At 34.5% G+C, this 18,321-nt stretch overlaps 2 protein-coding genes across 4 annotated transcripts in view; both read left to right on the forward strand.

The window, feature by feature from the left end:
• Nucleotides 1-18,321, forward strand: part of LOC106050172 (uncharacterized) — a 46,977-nt gene that overhangs the window by 19,986 nt on the left and 8,670 nt on the right. The window lies entirely within an intron of this gene.
• LOC106075891 (uncharacterized) lies at nucleotides 1,424-15,761 on the forward strand. The gene is made up of 6 exons (XM_056014216.1): nucleotides 1,424-1,589; nucleotides 2,354-3,399; nucleotides 5,534-5,577; nucleotides 9,069-9,149; nucleotides 10,376-10,531; nucleotides 11,343-15,761. The coding sequence occupies exons 2-6, from the start codon at nucleotides 2,380-2,382 to the stop codon at nucleotides 12,061-12,063; spliced, it is 2,022 nt and encodes a 673-aa protein (XP_055870191.1). The 5' UTR covers nucleotides 1,424-1,589; nucleotides 2,354-2,379; the 3' UTR covers nucleotides 12,064-15,761.

An 18,321-nucleotide genomic window follows, 5' to 3' on the forward strand; every position in this document is an offset into this window, starting at 1 on the left:
GAGAAATACGTCACTTTTGGGAGTACCCCAGAATGCATAACATCAGGGTTAAAATATACTGCCTAGAAATCATTTGAGGCCGTATATACTAATTAATCACATTATATACAATGAAATAATAATCAAAGATATAGTTAGCCCCAAAGATCTCCAGAGCAGGGCACACTTTTCCCGAGTACCCCAAGACACACGACCAAGAACTAACAGAAAAAAAAATAATTTTACAACACAGGTCCAGTGGTCAAGCTGGTAACTCAAGAGGGAGTGGCAACTAAATATACTTTACATGCCCTTATAAACTTCTAAAGAGGAATCTCTCCTGTCTTTACAAAAAATCAAAAATAGTTAACTCCCCATTATGTCACACCACTCTGCCAGCGTAATAAGAGAAGATTGTATAGTTGTTTATTTCAATTTAGAGTGGCGGCCTATAAAGGGAACTAATTCAGCTTATACCACCACTTGAGTCAAGTAAAATTTCTTTCCCTTGTTCGAGATACCAAACAAAATAATTATCTGTTTGTTTGTTGTTGTTTTTTTAATTGATTCTTGTGTTGTCTGGTACAAGAAAAAAATGTGCAAGATGTCAGCTGGATCAGAGATAAGATGTTGGAGACATGAAGTGAACAAACTTGTTACCATACAGACAGAGTGAGTTGATATAAGCTTTGTAAAAATGGCAAAGCAAATTCCAACAATTTAAACTTATATAGGCTTACAAACTACAAGTAAAGTACCTCCTTTTTAGACTTTGCTATCTATAAACCAGATAATGTAAAGAGTAATCTTTATGGTTAAGGAGAGTGCCATGTGGCCCGCACAACGAACAACCGCCTCTAATTTCCCAAGCATTATGTCAGGCACCCATTTGAGTTGTGGACTCAGACGCGTGCTAAAAATTCCGAAAATTAAAACCCCAGTCTTCACCGAATATCGAACCCCAGACACCTCAGCTTTGGAAGCCAAGTGCATAACTACTCAGCAACTACGCACCTTTAACTACCAGTGCATACAATAATTTAATTATCGAAATTGCGGAAGAACTATTTATATAAATGACTATATGCGCATGACTTACAGATAACAGGACCAATGCAATTAGGTTGAAAGCCAAGAAGTGTTGAAGTGTTTGTTGACACATCTGGCATTCATTATAAGATAATGATAAGCGTATGACAGTTGCATAATAACTCTTATAAATGGAGGTCAATTGTGTTTTGAGTATTGGTCGTTCTTGGTTCTCAGTTGGGGGTCGATTGACTATTTGCCAGGGGTCGCTTAAGACCATCGAAAATATGGATTGCTATTGTCTACTCTTCTGTTGCTGTATGTGTGTGTCGGGGGGGGGGGGGCGGCAGAGTGGGGGGGTGGTAAAAGGGGTCGCCGAGCTTAAAAGGTTAAGAACCGCTGTTGTTGTAGATCTTTTTCCCCATTAGATCTGTGTTTGTTTCTATGTTGATTATTTGATAGTGTTCTTTTTTTTTCTCGAAATACCAAAAATTAAACAATATGTCGGTCGATTCCTTTCTGTACAACTGTTCAGAATAGCAGATAGCTGGTAAGGAAAATACAGTTAGCGTCGTTCTGAGGTAAATTAACAGTCAGCCATAAAAGTATAGGGATTTTACATTGATCACCTAAATGAATTAAAATTTTTAAAATGGAAACCATACCAGCAACACATTTAAATGCGACGTGTTTAATTAAAATTTAAAATAATAATTATAATAATAGAAATAATAATATTAATACAATTAATATGTTCTTACCTCTGAAAACTAAAAAAGAGGGTAGTCACAGGTAGTGCACACATTATAAAATGCAAATACACCAATTATCCTTATTCCCACATTATAGTTCTATTAATGTTATTAGTAAATGTATAGAAAATTTGTAGATAAGTTTGAAATATATTGATTTTAATTTACAATATCCTATTTAAATGTAAATTATGAGTGAGTCTGGTGTGAATGTACACTTTGGTTTCTTATAGTTATAATGTTTTTTGTTTGGTGTAATGCACAAATTGTAAGACAAATTTCCTTACGGATAATAAAGATTATTATTATTATTATTATATTATTATTAAAAAAAAAATTAGCGTGTTTACGTATTTTAACTTTTTATATTCCATTTCTTAATTATAATGGCTAATAATTTGTACTGAATACACATTAATATGATCTAAATGATAGTTATTTCTTATATTATTTATATCCATATTCATTTGTTTTCTTTTATTTATAGTCTTAATATTCTTCTTATATTCAGTTGTTTCGTGAATCTAATAGTTATTTTTATTGCTATTTAAATATATTTTTTCTGAAAATAAAAATTATGCATTCAATTTCAGAACTCTATTCGCATATTTATTTGGCCATGGAGTTAGAGAAACTACACGATTACGCCTCTGTATTAAAAGAAGTTTTTAAAAGTAAAACGAAAACAGCTCTGGAAATATTTTACAATGAACAAAATTGTTCCGAGCTGCTCCGCAATGAAGATTACTTCAGGTACACGCCTCCATATACAGCGAAAGTAGAACCAGCTTTAACATTTAGAGGCTACATACACAAAATTGAGCCTAGCACTCTAAAGCTAGGGCTAGAAACGATTCCCTTTGGTGAGGAAGACTTCAATGTGCTCATCAGATGGACTTTAGCTGTCCATAAAAAGGACACTGAGGAATATGAGTACTTGGGTTACTCACAAATGAACATTAGTTCACAATTGGAAGTTTCTGAAATAAGCGTACAATCGTCTGTCATAGAAAATCTTGTTCAAGAAAATTGTCTACTGTGGAAATGGAATATAGAAATCTGGCCAGCATCAATTGGACTTAATAAAAGGAAATCACGTGATGCTTTGAATGTAGGCATGGGTCGTGAAGTTAAAATTGATATGGACTTTGATGAACTATTGAAAACATTATCAAGTGGTGTAGACAGAGAAAATAAGAAGACGTATACATCAATTCTAACAAGCATTGGTGAGTGTCAAAATCAACAAACAAAGCATGATGACAGACTACAAGATATAGAGCAGAAAGTCGTAAATATAAACGACAGACTTTCACAAATTTTAGGAAAATATTCTGAGAAAGATTATTTACTAGAGGAACTGACTAAACAAACCAAACTATCAACAAATACGAATCCGGACAAACAGGGACATGCACAAATAACGAGCATAGAAGAAGATCCCTCCACCGTAGGAAAATATCATTTTGAGAAAGATTATTTACTTGAGGAGTCGACAATGCTTACCACACTATTATCACATACAGATCCTGAAAACGAAATGAAACTTGGACGTAAAAAAATAATGAGCGTAGAAGAAGATTTGTACACCGTAGGATTAGAAGAAGAGATGGCCTCTGATATATATAATTTAAATCTGGTAAGTGACATTTTATACTTCCTTATCATGAAACATAAGAAATGAACTGTTTATATTGAATTTCTATCTTTATTATTCTTATATTGCTAGACAAGATACTAAAAAATGTATTAGTATGATATATTTTCTTAAAGCAATGATTCACAAAAACTGTTATTAAAAAAAAAAAAGTTAGTAGATCCAGTCAATCGAGTTCTACAAAGCGAAAGTATTCATAACACTCTCGTATGTCACTTTGACCAGAGCGCTCTGGAGAAAGCATCTCCATTCACATTGGACAAGAGTAACACCTTTAGTAAAATCACTAAATTTAGAAAGCCTTCAGGATAGAAGACTCAAAAGTAAAGTAGCAATTATACATAAAACACTGAACCATAGTCTTTAAATACAAAAACACAATTTTATAAAATACTCAGAAAGACACAAAGGTGAACATGTGTCTATCGTCCCATATGCTAGGAGAAATTTGTACAAATACTTCTTCTTCCCTAGTGCTATTAGAGCATGGAATGGGTTGCCTGAGCTAGCCAGGAAAACCAGTGACTTGGCAGAATTTAAGTCATTGGTTAATATGAATGACTAAATGCATGAACTGTAGGACGTAGTCCTCTTCTTTTTTGAAGTAACGTCTGTATTATATAAGACCACTATACCTGCGGCGTAGCATACGCCGCTATTTTTGCAGGGCCGGCCTTAGGCCACTGCAACCTATGCGACCGCGTTGGGCCCCGCACTTTCATAGGACCCGCTCTAATTCAAGGTGTATAAACTATTAAATTAAACCATTTTATAACATAAAACAGATTTTCCGCGCCCTCCTGTCGATTTAACAGGAGCTGATGGATATCTCCCGAAATCGCAAAATATACGAAAAAGTCCTTAAAATATAGGGAAATATATTCAAAAAAATTGTCATTTTGGGGTGTCATTCAATATGGAAAACGACAATCTTACGTGCGGCATTATGCATCAGCCGTAATTGTGAAATCTGTTAAAAGAAGTTTCTCGCGCCTAAGAATAATAAAGAATTACTTGAGGTCAACAATTCTTAAAGATAGATTGAAACATTTGTAATTCTTGTTATTGAGCATGATCTATGTAGGAAACAGAATTATTATTATATACTTATTTCTTATTTATTATGTATGACTTTGCTACACGCAAGGCTTGTAACGTAATTCTGTACGTAGTAAAGAATGAATAAAATGCATAGACGAATTTTTTTTCTAATACAAACTCTTAAATTTCACTTATTATCCGCTTCCCTACCTAAACTTGCCCCCGCGAAATCCATTTCGCTTAGGGCCTTACAATGATTAAGTCCGGCCCTGCTATTTACATACATATATATATATATATATATATATATATATATATATATATATATATATATATATATATATATATATATATATATATTTACATAGTAGATTACTAAATCTCTTTCCATGACTTCTCGGTCACAATGGTTAAGTACGGCCCTGCTATTTACATATATTTACATAGTAGATTACTAAATCTCTTTCCATGACTTCTCGGTCACAATGGTTAAGTTCGGCGCTGCTATTTAGTGTTTGTAAAATGTTTATTTGTTAAATGTTTTACATGTTTCGGATGTTCTTTCAGAGTTGAAGATAGTTTATTTCCTAGTCCAAACCTCCCGCAGTACAAAGGGGGATGGGAGCGGGCAGGGTTTGATAAATTTAAACGACAGTCTAGCTCGCAGACAGCCATCCATAGTGAGAATACTACTCTGTTTTGTTTTTGGTGGGATGACTATCCGCAGACATAAGAAACTGATCTTTCCTTTACTTCTTCTCGTCCAAACTGTTGAGGGAAGAAGAGAATTATATATATAGATAAGATGCCTGCGCTCAGTAATTTAAAAACGCTGACAAGACTGTCTTGCTGGTAAACATATTCTGCTGGTGTCCGGTGTGGACAGTGTTGACTATCTGTTTTTAGTAAGTGTACTAAGAACAGCACAATGACTCTCTAAAAATATGAGTATTTAAAAAAAGATTTTAATTCTGGTCGTATCGATACTGATTAATAATATTAATATTCTGATCTTTACATTTATTCTTAAACCAGATTACAAATAATTTATGAAAAATTATTTTCCATCATGTAGCTAAGCCTGCAAGATACAACAATGTATGAGACAGTCACAAGCCAGTAAGTGTAATACATAATTTTATATTTAAACATTCTATTATTACATGTCGTGATGTAAAATTGGATTAAAGGCTTAGGTAAACAATTTTAGTGTTATAATTATTATTATCATTAAATTTTGCAAAACTATAACAAGAAACAAAACATTATAATCTCAAAGTGTTTTAAACACAGTCTAATTAGTGGGTACACAATTTTTATCAATTTGTTTATCTAAGATATCAATCAATGCTTCTCATAATTTTCCCCGTGGCGCTTCCCGAAAAGATAAGAATTTCGTTCGCTACCCATTTGCTAGTTGTGGACGTTGAAAAGCGATGCAGACCCGGAAAGATTCCCTAATTGTAATGAAAAAGAAAAGAAATTTAAGACATAATTATAACACAATTTTCAGGTTTTACTTCGAAGCGAGCACGCTATTCTGCCTCAACGTGGCGCTCGTGTGGAAACGACCATTAGAGTAAGTGGTTAGGCTAAATGTAGTGAGGGTGTCCAAGGGTAGGCGAGAGTTTACCCATTGCACGGAGCGGAGTTGAAAGAGAGCCCTCACGGTCCTGTCGATAATCCATGCTGAGTTCCTCAGGGGACCGTTTACAATAATGACGAGTCCTCCACTGTTAGCTTGGTACAACATAGGAAAATGGCGGAGGTTCCCGGTGCACTCGGCCTTCGGCCATGTCTAGCCTATGCCAGATGCATCGGAAATAGCAATGCTTTACATAGGCATTGACTTGGGTCTCTTCCAGACAGAACTGTGTGTTCACACAGGTTTGTTTTTTACTGCTTGACGCTCAAACAGGTTTTTTTTTTCAAACTTAGAGCTCGAAGAGCCTTTGACTCGGGTTTTAAACGATCTAACGGTTTTACTTCAATAAATATTTACATATTTAGAAGACCCATTTTGCGTAATAAATGTACATTAAAGTTATTCCTTTTAGTATCAAAGTTTTGTTTTAAGCCTTAACTAGTCTGCCCGGACCCCTGACATTCCACATGCATCTTCGTGCGTAAAATAAATAATTAACTAGATGTTAACAATAAAATGTTTAATGAGATGAAAGTGATTTACAATAAACACACTGATAAAGTAATATATCAAACATTCCTGACATTAAGAGTAAAAGAAAGATCAATCCTTTATTTCTGCAAGTCGAACTTATGTTACCCCACTTTACTTTATAGGCGGAAAAAAGTAGTATTTACCCGTCACTAAAAAGCAGGGACGGACTTAACAATTGTGACCAAGAAATCATGGAAATAACATCCTTTTATTTCTGTAAGACGGATTAGAGTTACCCCACGTAGCTTTAGCGGCGAAAAACAAGAGGAAAGGAGAACAAGTAATCTATTCTGTATTCACCAGTCACTAAATAAAAGGGTCGGACTTTATCATTGTCGGGCCCTATGGGAAACGGATTTCGCGGGGCCAGGTTTGGGTAGTGGTACGGATAAAAAGTGAAAATTAAGAGTTTATATTTGTATTAGAAAATATATTCATCTTTGCATTTTATTCATTTTTAACTACGTACAGAATTACGTTACAAGCCTTGCGTGTAGCAAAGTCATAAAGTATATCATAAGTAATAAAGTATATCATAAGTAATAAAGTATATCATAAGTAATAAAGTATATCATAAGTCATAAAGTATATCATAAGTCATAAAGTATATCATAAGTCATAAAGTATATCATAAGTCATAAAGTATATCATAAGTCATAAAGTATATCATAAGTCATAAAGTATATCATAAGTCATAAAGTATATCATAAGTCATAAAGTATATCATAAAATTCTGTTTCCTACAAAGATCACGCTCAATAGCAAGAATAACCTAATGTTTCAATTTATCTACAAAAATTGTTGACCTCAAGTAATTCTTCATTAATTTGAGGCGCGAGAAGTTTCTTTCACCAGATTCCACAATTACGGATAATGCCGTTTTTTTTTTATCGCGCGTAGGATTGGCGTTTTTCATATTGAATGGCACCCCAAAAATAACAATTTTTGTCTATATATTTCAAAAGATTGTAATAATTTCCGGAGATTTCTAGGACTTTTCCGTATATTTTGCAATTTCAGAAGATTTCCAGGAGCTCCTAGTAAATCTGGAGGCTGAGGGAAATCTGTCATAATGGTCTAATGTAATCATTTTCAACTAGAATTAGCACAGATTCTATGAAATTGTGGGGCCCACTTCGGTCGCATAGGTTGCAGTGGCGTAATCTACATTAGTCCCCTTTATAGGTCGCCGCTCTAAATTGAAACAAACAAGATATATCCATAAAATGTTCTCCAGTCTAGCGATTCAGAAGTTAGTTTGCAGTAGATGAAAATCGCTCATAATCTTCTATAAGCTCTATGTTTTAATTCCCTAAACCTGGAAGTGATATCATTGCCATGTTGAAGGTGACGTTAAATGTGATCTAGTCCTGACTGATGTTTTTGACTGATTATCTAAATGATCTAATTATTTTGTAAAGGGACAATCTCTCATTAAAATCTTCAAGAAACAAAATTTGTCCCTAAATAAAAAAATATATTTTCCATTTAATTAAATTAATGCCATTCTTATATACATACTATAGATTTTTCTCTTTTTTAAAGTTATCTTTTACTATGTGTAGTATGACAGAAATCATGTAATTTAGTAACACAATTTTTTTTTGTTCTACGAAAAATCGAAAACCGTTTGCATAAATATGTTAAAAATATGTTGGATATGATGCTGTAGTACTATAAAGTCTATCGTGTTTTTACTTTTAATAATGACGTAAGTTCCCCTTTCAGACCTTGTGGTCTATAGGGCAGATGATGCAAAGGTCATCTTTTTCTGCGGCCTACAGTAAACGAGGGTGTCTTGTGGCCAGCACAACGACCAAACGCCTTTACTTTTCCCCAGTTAATTTCAGGTACTCATTAGAGCTGGGTGGACTCGAAGGAACACAAAGATCTCAAAACTAAATAAAATAAATCAGTCTTCACCAGGATTCGAACCCGTGTCTCCCAGATTGGAAGAAATACGTTTTACTGCTCAACCACCGCGCCCCAAACTATTAATAGTGAATAGCTCTAAAAACGGTGTAATTTTATGATAAAGCTGCTTGCACAAATGATTTAAAAAAACAAAAATTCTTGCTTTCAGAAAAAGTAGCCATTCCTCAAAATTTTGAAAGTTTTAAAATATCATGATGACGGATTTTCAATATCTTTTCCACTTTACGAGATCTCAACGGGACGGAAGGTTGCATGGACAGGCAGAATAAACAAAACAAATAGCAAATATTTTCCTATCGGGGCCGCCAGAAATATCATTAATCCATTAATCGCACAGATTTATTGTTGTTGGTCTAATTCTATTATAAATTTAAATACAAGACTAATAATCCAAACTAATTGATACATTTAGACTCCGTAAAAGCTTGTTTTTTAAGAATTTCTAAAATCTTTTTTTTTTATTTTATGATAATTTTCAATCGTTTTTTTTTCTCAGTAAACAGAAAATAGTGTTTGATAAAGAAACCCAAACAGAGCGTGCATGTACGATACTAAATGAGCCTAGATATAAAAACAAGTAAGAATATTTTCTGTGATTTGATTACAATTATCAATACAAATCTTAATGTATAAAGTATATATATATATATGTTTTAAAATGTTTTAAAATGTTTTACATGCTTCGGATGTTCCTTCAGAGTTGAACATAGTTTACTTCCTAGTCCAAACCTCCCGCACGACGAAGGGGGATGGGAGCGGGTAGGGTTTGAACCCTGGAACATCGATAAATCTGAACGACAGTCCAGCGCGCAAACTGCACGACCAGAAGCCATCCATATAATATATATATTATATATATATATATTGTATGGATGCCTCCTGGTCTGGTATATATATATATACTATAAAGTAGAAAGTAAGGCGTATGTATGTATGTATGTATGTATGTATGTATGTATGTATGTTAGGAACAGAAATAAAAACCGCTCGACAGAAATGTTCCTTGGGTACTAACTTAGACCTTACTGTATGTATTGTAGCTCTAAAACAAACTTAAAACCCTCAAAAAAAAAAGTTAACCGACTCTATTAAAATTATAGTATTATATGGATCTAGGCTTTGTTTTCAATGTTGACATGAGAAAAGATTGAAAGGATTTAGATCTAGATCTAATTTTAAGAACTACACTTTGCACATATAGTTTTTTACTTTGACACATGGAAATACAAAAGATGGTCTATTGATTTCATTACGTACTAAAATTAACCTTCAAGTTTGTGTTTCAAAAGCATTTTTACATAAATTCCTTCCATATATCTGTGAATTTAGACGTCCTGACTTACTTAATAATCCCTTTCATTGAACAAATCGGGTAAACACGTTTTAATTGTACTTTATATCCTATTCATCTATCGCTCTTTTCGTTTTTAATAGATATGAATGTATCGGCATCGGGTTAACCCATTTTCGCAAACTAAGACCCGCAGGGCGCGGGTAATGCCAGGCTAGTATATATATAAAGTACATGATTATTTTAATAGCACTGTTAATTTTTGAGATACAAGCAATTTTTTTTTATTCCATATTCTACGACTATTTCAAGCCTGGAGTCATTGGAGCATGTAGGACTAAATTAACATATCATTAAATTAATGACATAATTATCTTCTTCTTTAAATGAATATCTCTAATTTATTTTGTACTAAACAATCGTGAGAAACGGACAGACAGACTGTATACAACAATAAATCCAAATTTCCTTTTAGGACCACTAATAAATCAAAGATTTTTGTAATTTTTTAGAAGAGCTATTCTATCAGATTATCTTGATCTTGGAGAAGATGCTTCGTATCTGACACGAGATTTAAAGGACGTACTGCTTGAAAAAACTCCCAGAAGAAGACATGAATACAGCCACAGCATGACAGAGAAATCTCCAATAGTCGAGAGGTTTGACAAGTAAGTATTAAAACATTTTATGTTTGTGAGTGTGAATTGGGGAGTTGATTCACCTGTTTGATTGAAGGTAAAAATAAAGAACTAGAAAATAGTTGTACGCTGTAAAATTTGTGTTAAGGTTACATGTTGCTATATTCTCATTGATAGTTTAAACAATAATTATAGCTTTTATATAGCGCTACTTTCACGCTTATAGCATGCCCAGAGCGCTTTGGTCCAATCTCATTTGTGGACCAGTTGGAGGGAGGGGAATCTGGGAGTAGGTTTTCCGTGCTGCCTTTAGGCGCTCAGTAAACATAACTCTGCTCGACTCCGGTGTCGAACCTCGAGCCACCTTCATAGGTAGCCAAGCCAAGTGTACTTAGCCTCTCGACCACGCTTTCCACTAGTTGATATATTTTTAGAAGCATTTATTTAATCTTGCGTGTCATCTAGCGGCTGACGAGACTGATGCAGCAACTTTAACCCCGACTGCATACCTTAGGCAAGGCTTATGATTCCCGTCATTGTGCTCTAATGCCGTTTTGGAAGAAAATATGTCAACACTGATGCTTTTGTTGTCATAAAACTGGCGAAATATGTATTAATGTCACTAACAGGTTTCTTTTTTAATAGTTACTCTCTAGTTTTGAACGGAACGAAAAAAATTTGAACAAAAGTTGGAATTTAGGAAATCTAAGAAACTGTCAGTGAAGCCGATAGAGCGTCGATAGATCATCCCGTCTAGACGGGAATGTCAAGAGATCGATTGCTATAGTGTAAAATTATTTCTTTCATTATATTTACATTTTTATTTTTCAATTTTTTTCAGGTCGCCAGTCAAGAACATACTTTTCATAAGCAGCGATGCTCAAATGATGCGTATCCTATTGTGTTCTCAATTTGGAAAATCCCAGCCAAGTCTAATTACTGAAAATGAGGGACTACAGGAATATCAATGTTCGGAAGAAGGAATACACTTCTACTGTGCTCGCATTTCAGTCTCGTCTTCCCGGAGTGAAATATTAAGATTAATTGAGAGTTCTGAAAAGTATACTGACCTTGTTTTCCATGGGTGCATTATTGCATTAAGCACAAATTGTGACAAATGCATACTAGATATGTTTCAGGCCAGCTTCCTGAAGAATTATTGTTTCTTAATTTTGTCAAGTGAACTAGATAAATCCTCAATTACCCAACAAGTGAAAGAAATTTTACCTTTTGATTGGTTCAAGTTTGGTCATGAAATACTTAAAAACGAGCTACAAAGTTTTTTCGGCGAAGTATTTCAACTCGACCAACGTCTTTTAAAACAGCCATTAGATATAACTTTACCAGAACAAACTATTCATAAAGAGGTGAACGTCTTAAGGGAAAAATTGCATAAATTCACACAATTTCTTAATTCAATAAAATACAGCCATGATATTGACTCAAAATTAGAACCTCTGACACATCAGATTATCTCATTACTGGACCAATTCAAAAACACTTACATTAAGACTGAGCACTTACCAGTAATAACATCAGATGTCATATGTGAATTGAGTTAATGTTATTTTTAGGATAAAATTCATTGATGTTAGTATTTTTTATGTCGTCACAATGCCAGGTAAAATAAAAAAACAGCAACAAAAAAAAAAACAACAAGAAGAAATTAAAGAAGTTGCAAATACATAAGGAAAAAAAAGGAAAAAAAACTGTTTTAGTTCAGTTATACCTAGCTCTTCGGTCCTTGCATATATTTGCCCTGATTGCATTAAACACGACGTTTATTTTTTTTAAAGTATTTTTTGTGGTAATGAGCTGGTGACATATCAACAAAGTGGTGTATATGTCCCTCAAACCCAAACGTTTTGGTACTACTGATATATATATATATATATATATAGTTCGTCCATTGTGGTTCGATGATGACCACTTTGTCGGGGGGGCTGAGGGCTTTGCACTGGGGTTTTATGCCTCCTCATGTGGCTGGTGAGACCTATGTGAGCCCGGAATGTTAGGCTGCACACTGTGCAGGTTATTCCAGCTGGAGCTAGTGTCGTTTGTCTTGCTTTTCTTCTCTTGCGTTTTTCTTCTGCCAGCATTTTTCTTTTTTCCTCAGCAACCTGTGCGTCAGTTTTCACAGCGCGACGCCATGATGCTCTGTCATGTGCCTCTGTCTCCCAGGTGCCTGGGTCTATGTTGAACGCCTTCAGAGAAATTTTGAGGGTGTCCCTGAAGCGCTTTCTTTGACCACTTTGCGAGTGCTTTCCTTCGCTTAGTTGGCCATACAAGAGTCTTTTAGGGATGCGGTGGTCTTCCATTCTGCAGACGTGACCTGCCCATCGCAGCTGGGACTGCATCAGGATTGTGTGGATGCTTTGCAGACCCGTTCTTCGAAGGACTTCAGTATCTGGTATTACGTCTTGCCATTCAGTATTTTTCTCAGACAAGTCATGTGGAAGTGATTCAGTTTCCTTGCATGTTTTCTGTACACTGTCCATGTTTCTGAGGCATAGAGCAATGTAGGGAGGATGACGGCTCTTTAGACCCCTAGCTTTGTATTTGTGGTGATACCACGTCTGTCCCAGACATTTTTAGACTACTAATGGTAACATTTATTTGACTTGCAAGTAAAGCAAACAAAAAAAATCCGATGAAGACAAGCTGTGCAGAGATCAGTTTATTGGTTGTGATACTAGCAAAATATATTATATTTAATAAAAAGAAAGAAATTTTTAGCTTCTTGTGTAAGCGTATTATAACTTGTACAAAACGCATAATAACTTGAATAACTTCTTTGTGAGCAAAATGAAATTATAGCTTTTATTAAACTATAGACACATTTAAGTTGAGGTGAAATGGAATAAATGAAATAAACTTGAGTAATAATATAAAACTGTATTTATAGCAAAATATAGCTCAGTACACAAACACGTCCTTCCATTCTGGCAATGTGGAGTCGTCTGTTACCTACCCAAGACAGCTGACGACAATGCCGCTTATCTTGCATCATTCATATAACACAGCTACCAACCAATCGTTAACCCCTTCCCACCGTTACCATAGAAACACACACACATACACACACTCCATAACAAAGCTGCTAAAGTTGTATTAATGTATTAAAAGCACCATATTTTAGCTTAAAAAAAACAACACTTCAATGTTTAATCCAACACTCCTTGCAATTTATTCTCTATGTTTTATTACAGTTCTCAAACTCTCGCTCTCCTGTCAATCACTTTCTCTTATAGTGATGAAATATTTGTACCATAGTTGGACTAAAAATAATTTTAGATTTCACAAAAGAAAAAAAAAAAACTACTTATACAGAGAAATAAACTTCACCCAAAGCATCAATTTTCTAAAGAAAAAGCCTTTAAAGAAAAGTGGGGGGGGGGGGGAAGGCTCAAATAGCAAATAAAACACGACATTTAGAAAATTTCAATCTCGATTTTAAAAACTCCATTTTAAAAATCAATATAAAGGCTATTTCCAATTTTCACAGACACACATAAGCCCAATAACATAGACACATACAAGCATACATGCATGCATGTATGCCCACACAAATCTATATATAAAATAAAAAATAAAATGTCTAAAAAAAATACATTTTTAAGCTAATTGAAATTCCACTTGCAATCTGTTAAAATTATTTGTGATAAGAAAAAGAAACATTTATTTATTTGTGAAAATGTAGAACAAGGGTAATTACTTTACAAAATATATTTTTCACTTTATAAATAGTATTATATTAAATTATTATATTTCGTTATATTTATGATACAGAGTTGTAATTGTTATCTTGATTTACACATATACTTTTTGTTATATGTCGTTAGGAATTTTTCTCATTTCAATGGACTCTCTAGAGTCAGTAGAAGTTAGTTACTAAAGTCTTCTTAGTAGTCTAGATTTAATATACTAGTGTTTATGGATCATCCATGCAGGACACTAATTATGAATACATAATAGTCCATGGTAATTAACTTTACTATAAGGCTGGACAATTATTTATTCTATAAGATATCTTATTAATCATTTTTATCTAATATTACATAATATTGAATTTAATTTCAATACACATAATAACTTTACATAAGAACAAGGAAATAATCATTCCATTAATTACATTACAAAAATGTAAGTTTTGCTTACGGACAAAGCTGAACATCCCCATCAAAAGGGTAAAAAAAAAGATGTCATGTCTAGGGCAAAAAAGGCTAAATGTCGAAAGGCTGGCTGACGTACGAGAGAGCTTCAGTGTACTACTCGAGGCTGATCTTCAAAAGCCCCAGGACGATGACCCAGTGAGTAACTGGAGCCAGCTAAAATCGATACTTCAGGACGTGACAGCCAAAGTCGTAAGATACTGCAGTAAACCCAACAGAGACTGGTTTGATGAGAACAATACCGCCATTCAAGAACTGTTAAAGAATAAGCACAAATACTATCGCTCTGTTCTTGCGAACTGTCGCACCTATTTAAAAGCACCGTTTTCGACTACTTTGATGACGTCATTTTTATGGGTTTTGTTTGTGTACAGTAGGTGATCTCCTTTTGTCGTTTCGTCATAATTTTTTATGACATATATTGTTCTAGCTCGTCTGGTATTTTTCACGCCATGTTGCTTAGACTGAAGCAAGCTATAATTTGGTCAGCTCTTGAATTTCTCCTTGAATCGGATATTGGATAGCCTTATCGTTGTCCTTGATAGATATCCTTAAAGGATTATCTTGACCCCTGTTTAGGGTGAGTTTTTATTTCATATTGTTAAGTTATTTTTATATGGATTCGATCATATTCGTATTTTGCATATAAGTTGTAAGATTAGAAGAATCTGTTCTTTACCTTTCTATAGGGTCTTAGTTTTAGCTTACAGGACTGAGATTTTCATCTCAGGTTTTTTGTCTGATGTTTCAAGTTTGATTTACGAGTTTGAGATTCCAGATTCCAGATTGTTGTATCCAGACCTGGTGGTGTCTTAGTGAAGTTGTGAGCTTTGATGTTGCTATGTACTTGATTGATTATTGATCGTCGGTGAACAGTATCTTGGCTGGATGATAGATCTACTTGTATTGCCAGTTGCCAGTCTTGAAAGATTGTGTGGACAATATTATTACTTAACCTTATAAGTTAAGGTGATTAATTTTGTTTTAAAATACTAATTAAGTATTTACTAGAGTCTTACTATAAGTATTGATTTTGCATACCATACTATATCCACTCATATTTCTCTATCATTATTATTGATCATATGTCATTGTACAAATATAATTAGATTAAATTCATAATTTTATTTAAATCATCATACATCTCGTTTATTAGTCTGTGTACAACTGGGTGTGTATAGTGTGACTGTCGGGATGAACTTGGGCCTAAAATAAATTATGTTATAAATTAATTATACAAATGCATTAATACTTAATAATGTCATACAACAAAGACCTGACACGAACCCTAATGACAACGCAGCCAGAACTCTCTATAAAGCTTCTTGTCACACTCTGCAGTCAAAGGTCAGGGAACTAAAAAAATAATTGGTGGCTTGAGCTGTCCGTAAACATACAGAGAAATGCTGACACTGGTGACACACGCTCTTTCTATGAGTCGCTTCCATGTGTCCATGGCCCAACTTACCAGACTACAGCACCTCTAAGATCATCCGATGGTTCTACCCTATTAACTAGCAAGGTGGACATACTAAATCGATGGACAGAACACTACAGTATGCTGTTTGGTGATAAAAGGCACGTATCGGAGGAATCGCTGGCAAATGTCCCTCAGAAAACTATGAAAGAGGAGCTCGACGACCCACCGACATTTGAGGAAATTGAGACAGCAATATTTAAACTAAAAAAACATAAGGCACCTGACTCTGATGGACTTTCCGCTGAAATATTTAAAATGGGTGGTGTCCCCCTAACCAATGAGAAATCATATTTTTTAAAGTAAGCTCCTTTAAACAGTACCTATTTAATAATTTTTCAAAAATATATGGGTCGTGTTGGCCAGTTGTAAAGTTCTAGTCTCTATAATCTTTGAAATATGTCTTTCGTGATTTTAAGGACGTTCTTGAGTCAACCTAACTTAAATGGGTACATGACATTAGTTGGCGATAGTTAAGACGGTTGAGCGTTGTGCTGGCCACATGACACCCTCGATAACCGTAGACCGTAGAATCATTTGACCTATACTTTATCTTCCCACGGATCGCAAGGTCTGAAAGATAAAAGTTGTTTTTTTTTGCTATTATTATTATAGCTCAACAATTAGTACTTAAATTGATTTTGTGTGAATAGTTGGTTCCATTGTGTGTGTCATGCACTATTCATGCCTAAATATAGTTGTGCAGATCATGACTAAACTTGAGATAGCACTTCTTGTCGTCCATTAGCTGGATAAATTCGTTTTTAGATACACGTGATATGAAACGGCTGGCAGCTTAGCAGTTGAAGAGGTATGAACTTTACTTTAAATATCAATATTCAGAGAGCTTCCAAAAGGTTATCCTTTTTTTCCCAATTAGTCATTTATATGAAGATACATTAAAATCGTGTGGTTTTTGGTAAGTTAAAATTTCATCTTAATGGCTGCAGGCCCTAACCCTACCATTCGCATGCAGCCCCGATCCCGTATAATTTACATTTCCCAGAACATCTTTTGTAAAAATAAAAACAAAAAAAAAAACAACTAGTTTATGAACCTTTGACTGTACCTTTATCACAATGTATAATTTAATTATTTTGTTTTGTTTTATTATAGTTCACTTCATGGATACAAAGACGTTTAGTACATGAAAAGTTGTTCATTAGTGACCTAAATAACTCATTATTTGCTACAGTCTCTTTAATGTTAGATTTCTTCTTGTAGTCAAGATTTTATACATAAATAGTTAAAATAATCTAGCTCAATAAGACCTTTTAACTAGACTGTTATTGGTAACATCTGTTTCTACTTGACGTCTAATTTAACTCACACGCACACACACACGCACATGGTTTACCTACTTAAGTAGTCATACTGGTTGTGAGTGTGTGCGTGTGTGTGTGTGTGTGTGTTCATATATTTTAATGGCGACGGTCCACAATTCTGCATCATTTAAAGGGCCCCTCATTCGATTGTGTGTTGCGTTCGTAGATTTCAAATACATTTTTGGAAAGGGGGGGGGGGGAAGGGGAACTTTTGAACATTTTAATTTTTTTGTTTTTTTTTGTGCCAACACTAGGTGGCAGTTTGAGACTGATTTCTGTAAAATATTAAAGAGAGTACTTGGGAGAAATAAATATGTTAAAAATTATTGTCTTCTAAATATCTAGGATAATGTTTTCAAGTGGTTTTCAACCTTGATATGTTTCTATGATAAAGAAACCATTTCTTAAAATTGATGGAATTGCTATACAGATTGGTATTACAGATAGAATGTTGTTTGTGGATCCTCACTATGTAGCAATTTTTATATATATATGATTATCTACGTCGCCAAACCTTGCGGAACACGCACGCACTCCGACGCTCTAACTTTCGATGAAAAAGTCATGGAAAGATAACACTTATACTTCTGCAAGTTGGACTAGAGTTATCCCACGTAACTTTCACGGCGACAGAGAGCGCGGCTCAGAAAAAAAGAGGTGGTGGGGGGGGGAGAACAAGAAATCGTCTCTGTATATATAATTCTCTTCGTCGACCTACCATGCGGGACACTACGCACGCACGCCGATTCTCTAACCCTCCTCCCGCCCCCTCCCGCACCTGCGCCTTCCTCGCTTTCTAGGCACGCGCACACAGTCGTTTGCCCAAATGGACAACTGTGTTTTTCA

The sequence above is a fragment of the Biomphalaria glabrata genome, chromosome 16 (assembly GCF_947242115.1).
Source record: "Biomphalaria glabrata chromosome 16, xgBioGlab47.1, whole genome shotgun sequence".
In the NCBI taxonomy this organism is placed as follows: domain Eukaryota; kingdom Metazoa; phylum Mollusca; class Gastropoda; family Planorbidae; genus Biomphalaria; species Biomphalaria glabrata.

Bases quoted from the DNA above. Each gene is read 5' to 3' on its own strand.
- LOC106075891 (XM_056014216.1), top strand. From the start codon at position 2,380: ATGGAGTTAGAGAAACTACACGATTACGCCTCTGTATTAAAAGAAGTT. The intron at 3,400-5,533 runs GTAAGTGACATT...TCCATCATGTAG, and splicing joins ATATATATAATTTAAATCTG to CTAAGCCTGCAAGATACAAC. The intron at 9,150-10,375 runs GTAAGAATATTT...GTAATTTTTTAG, and splicing joins GAGCCTAGATATAAAAACAA to AAGAGCTATTCTATCAGATT.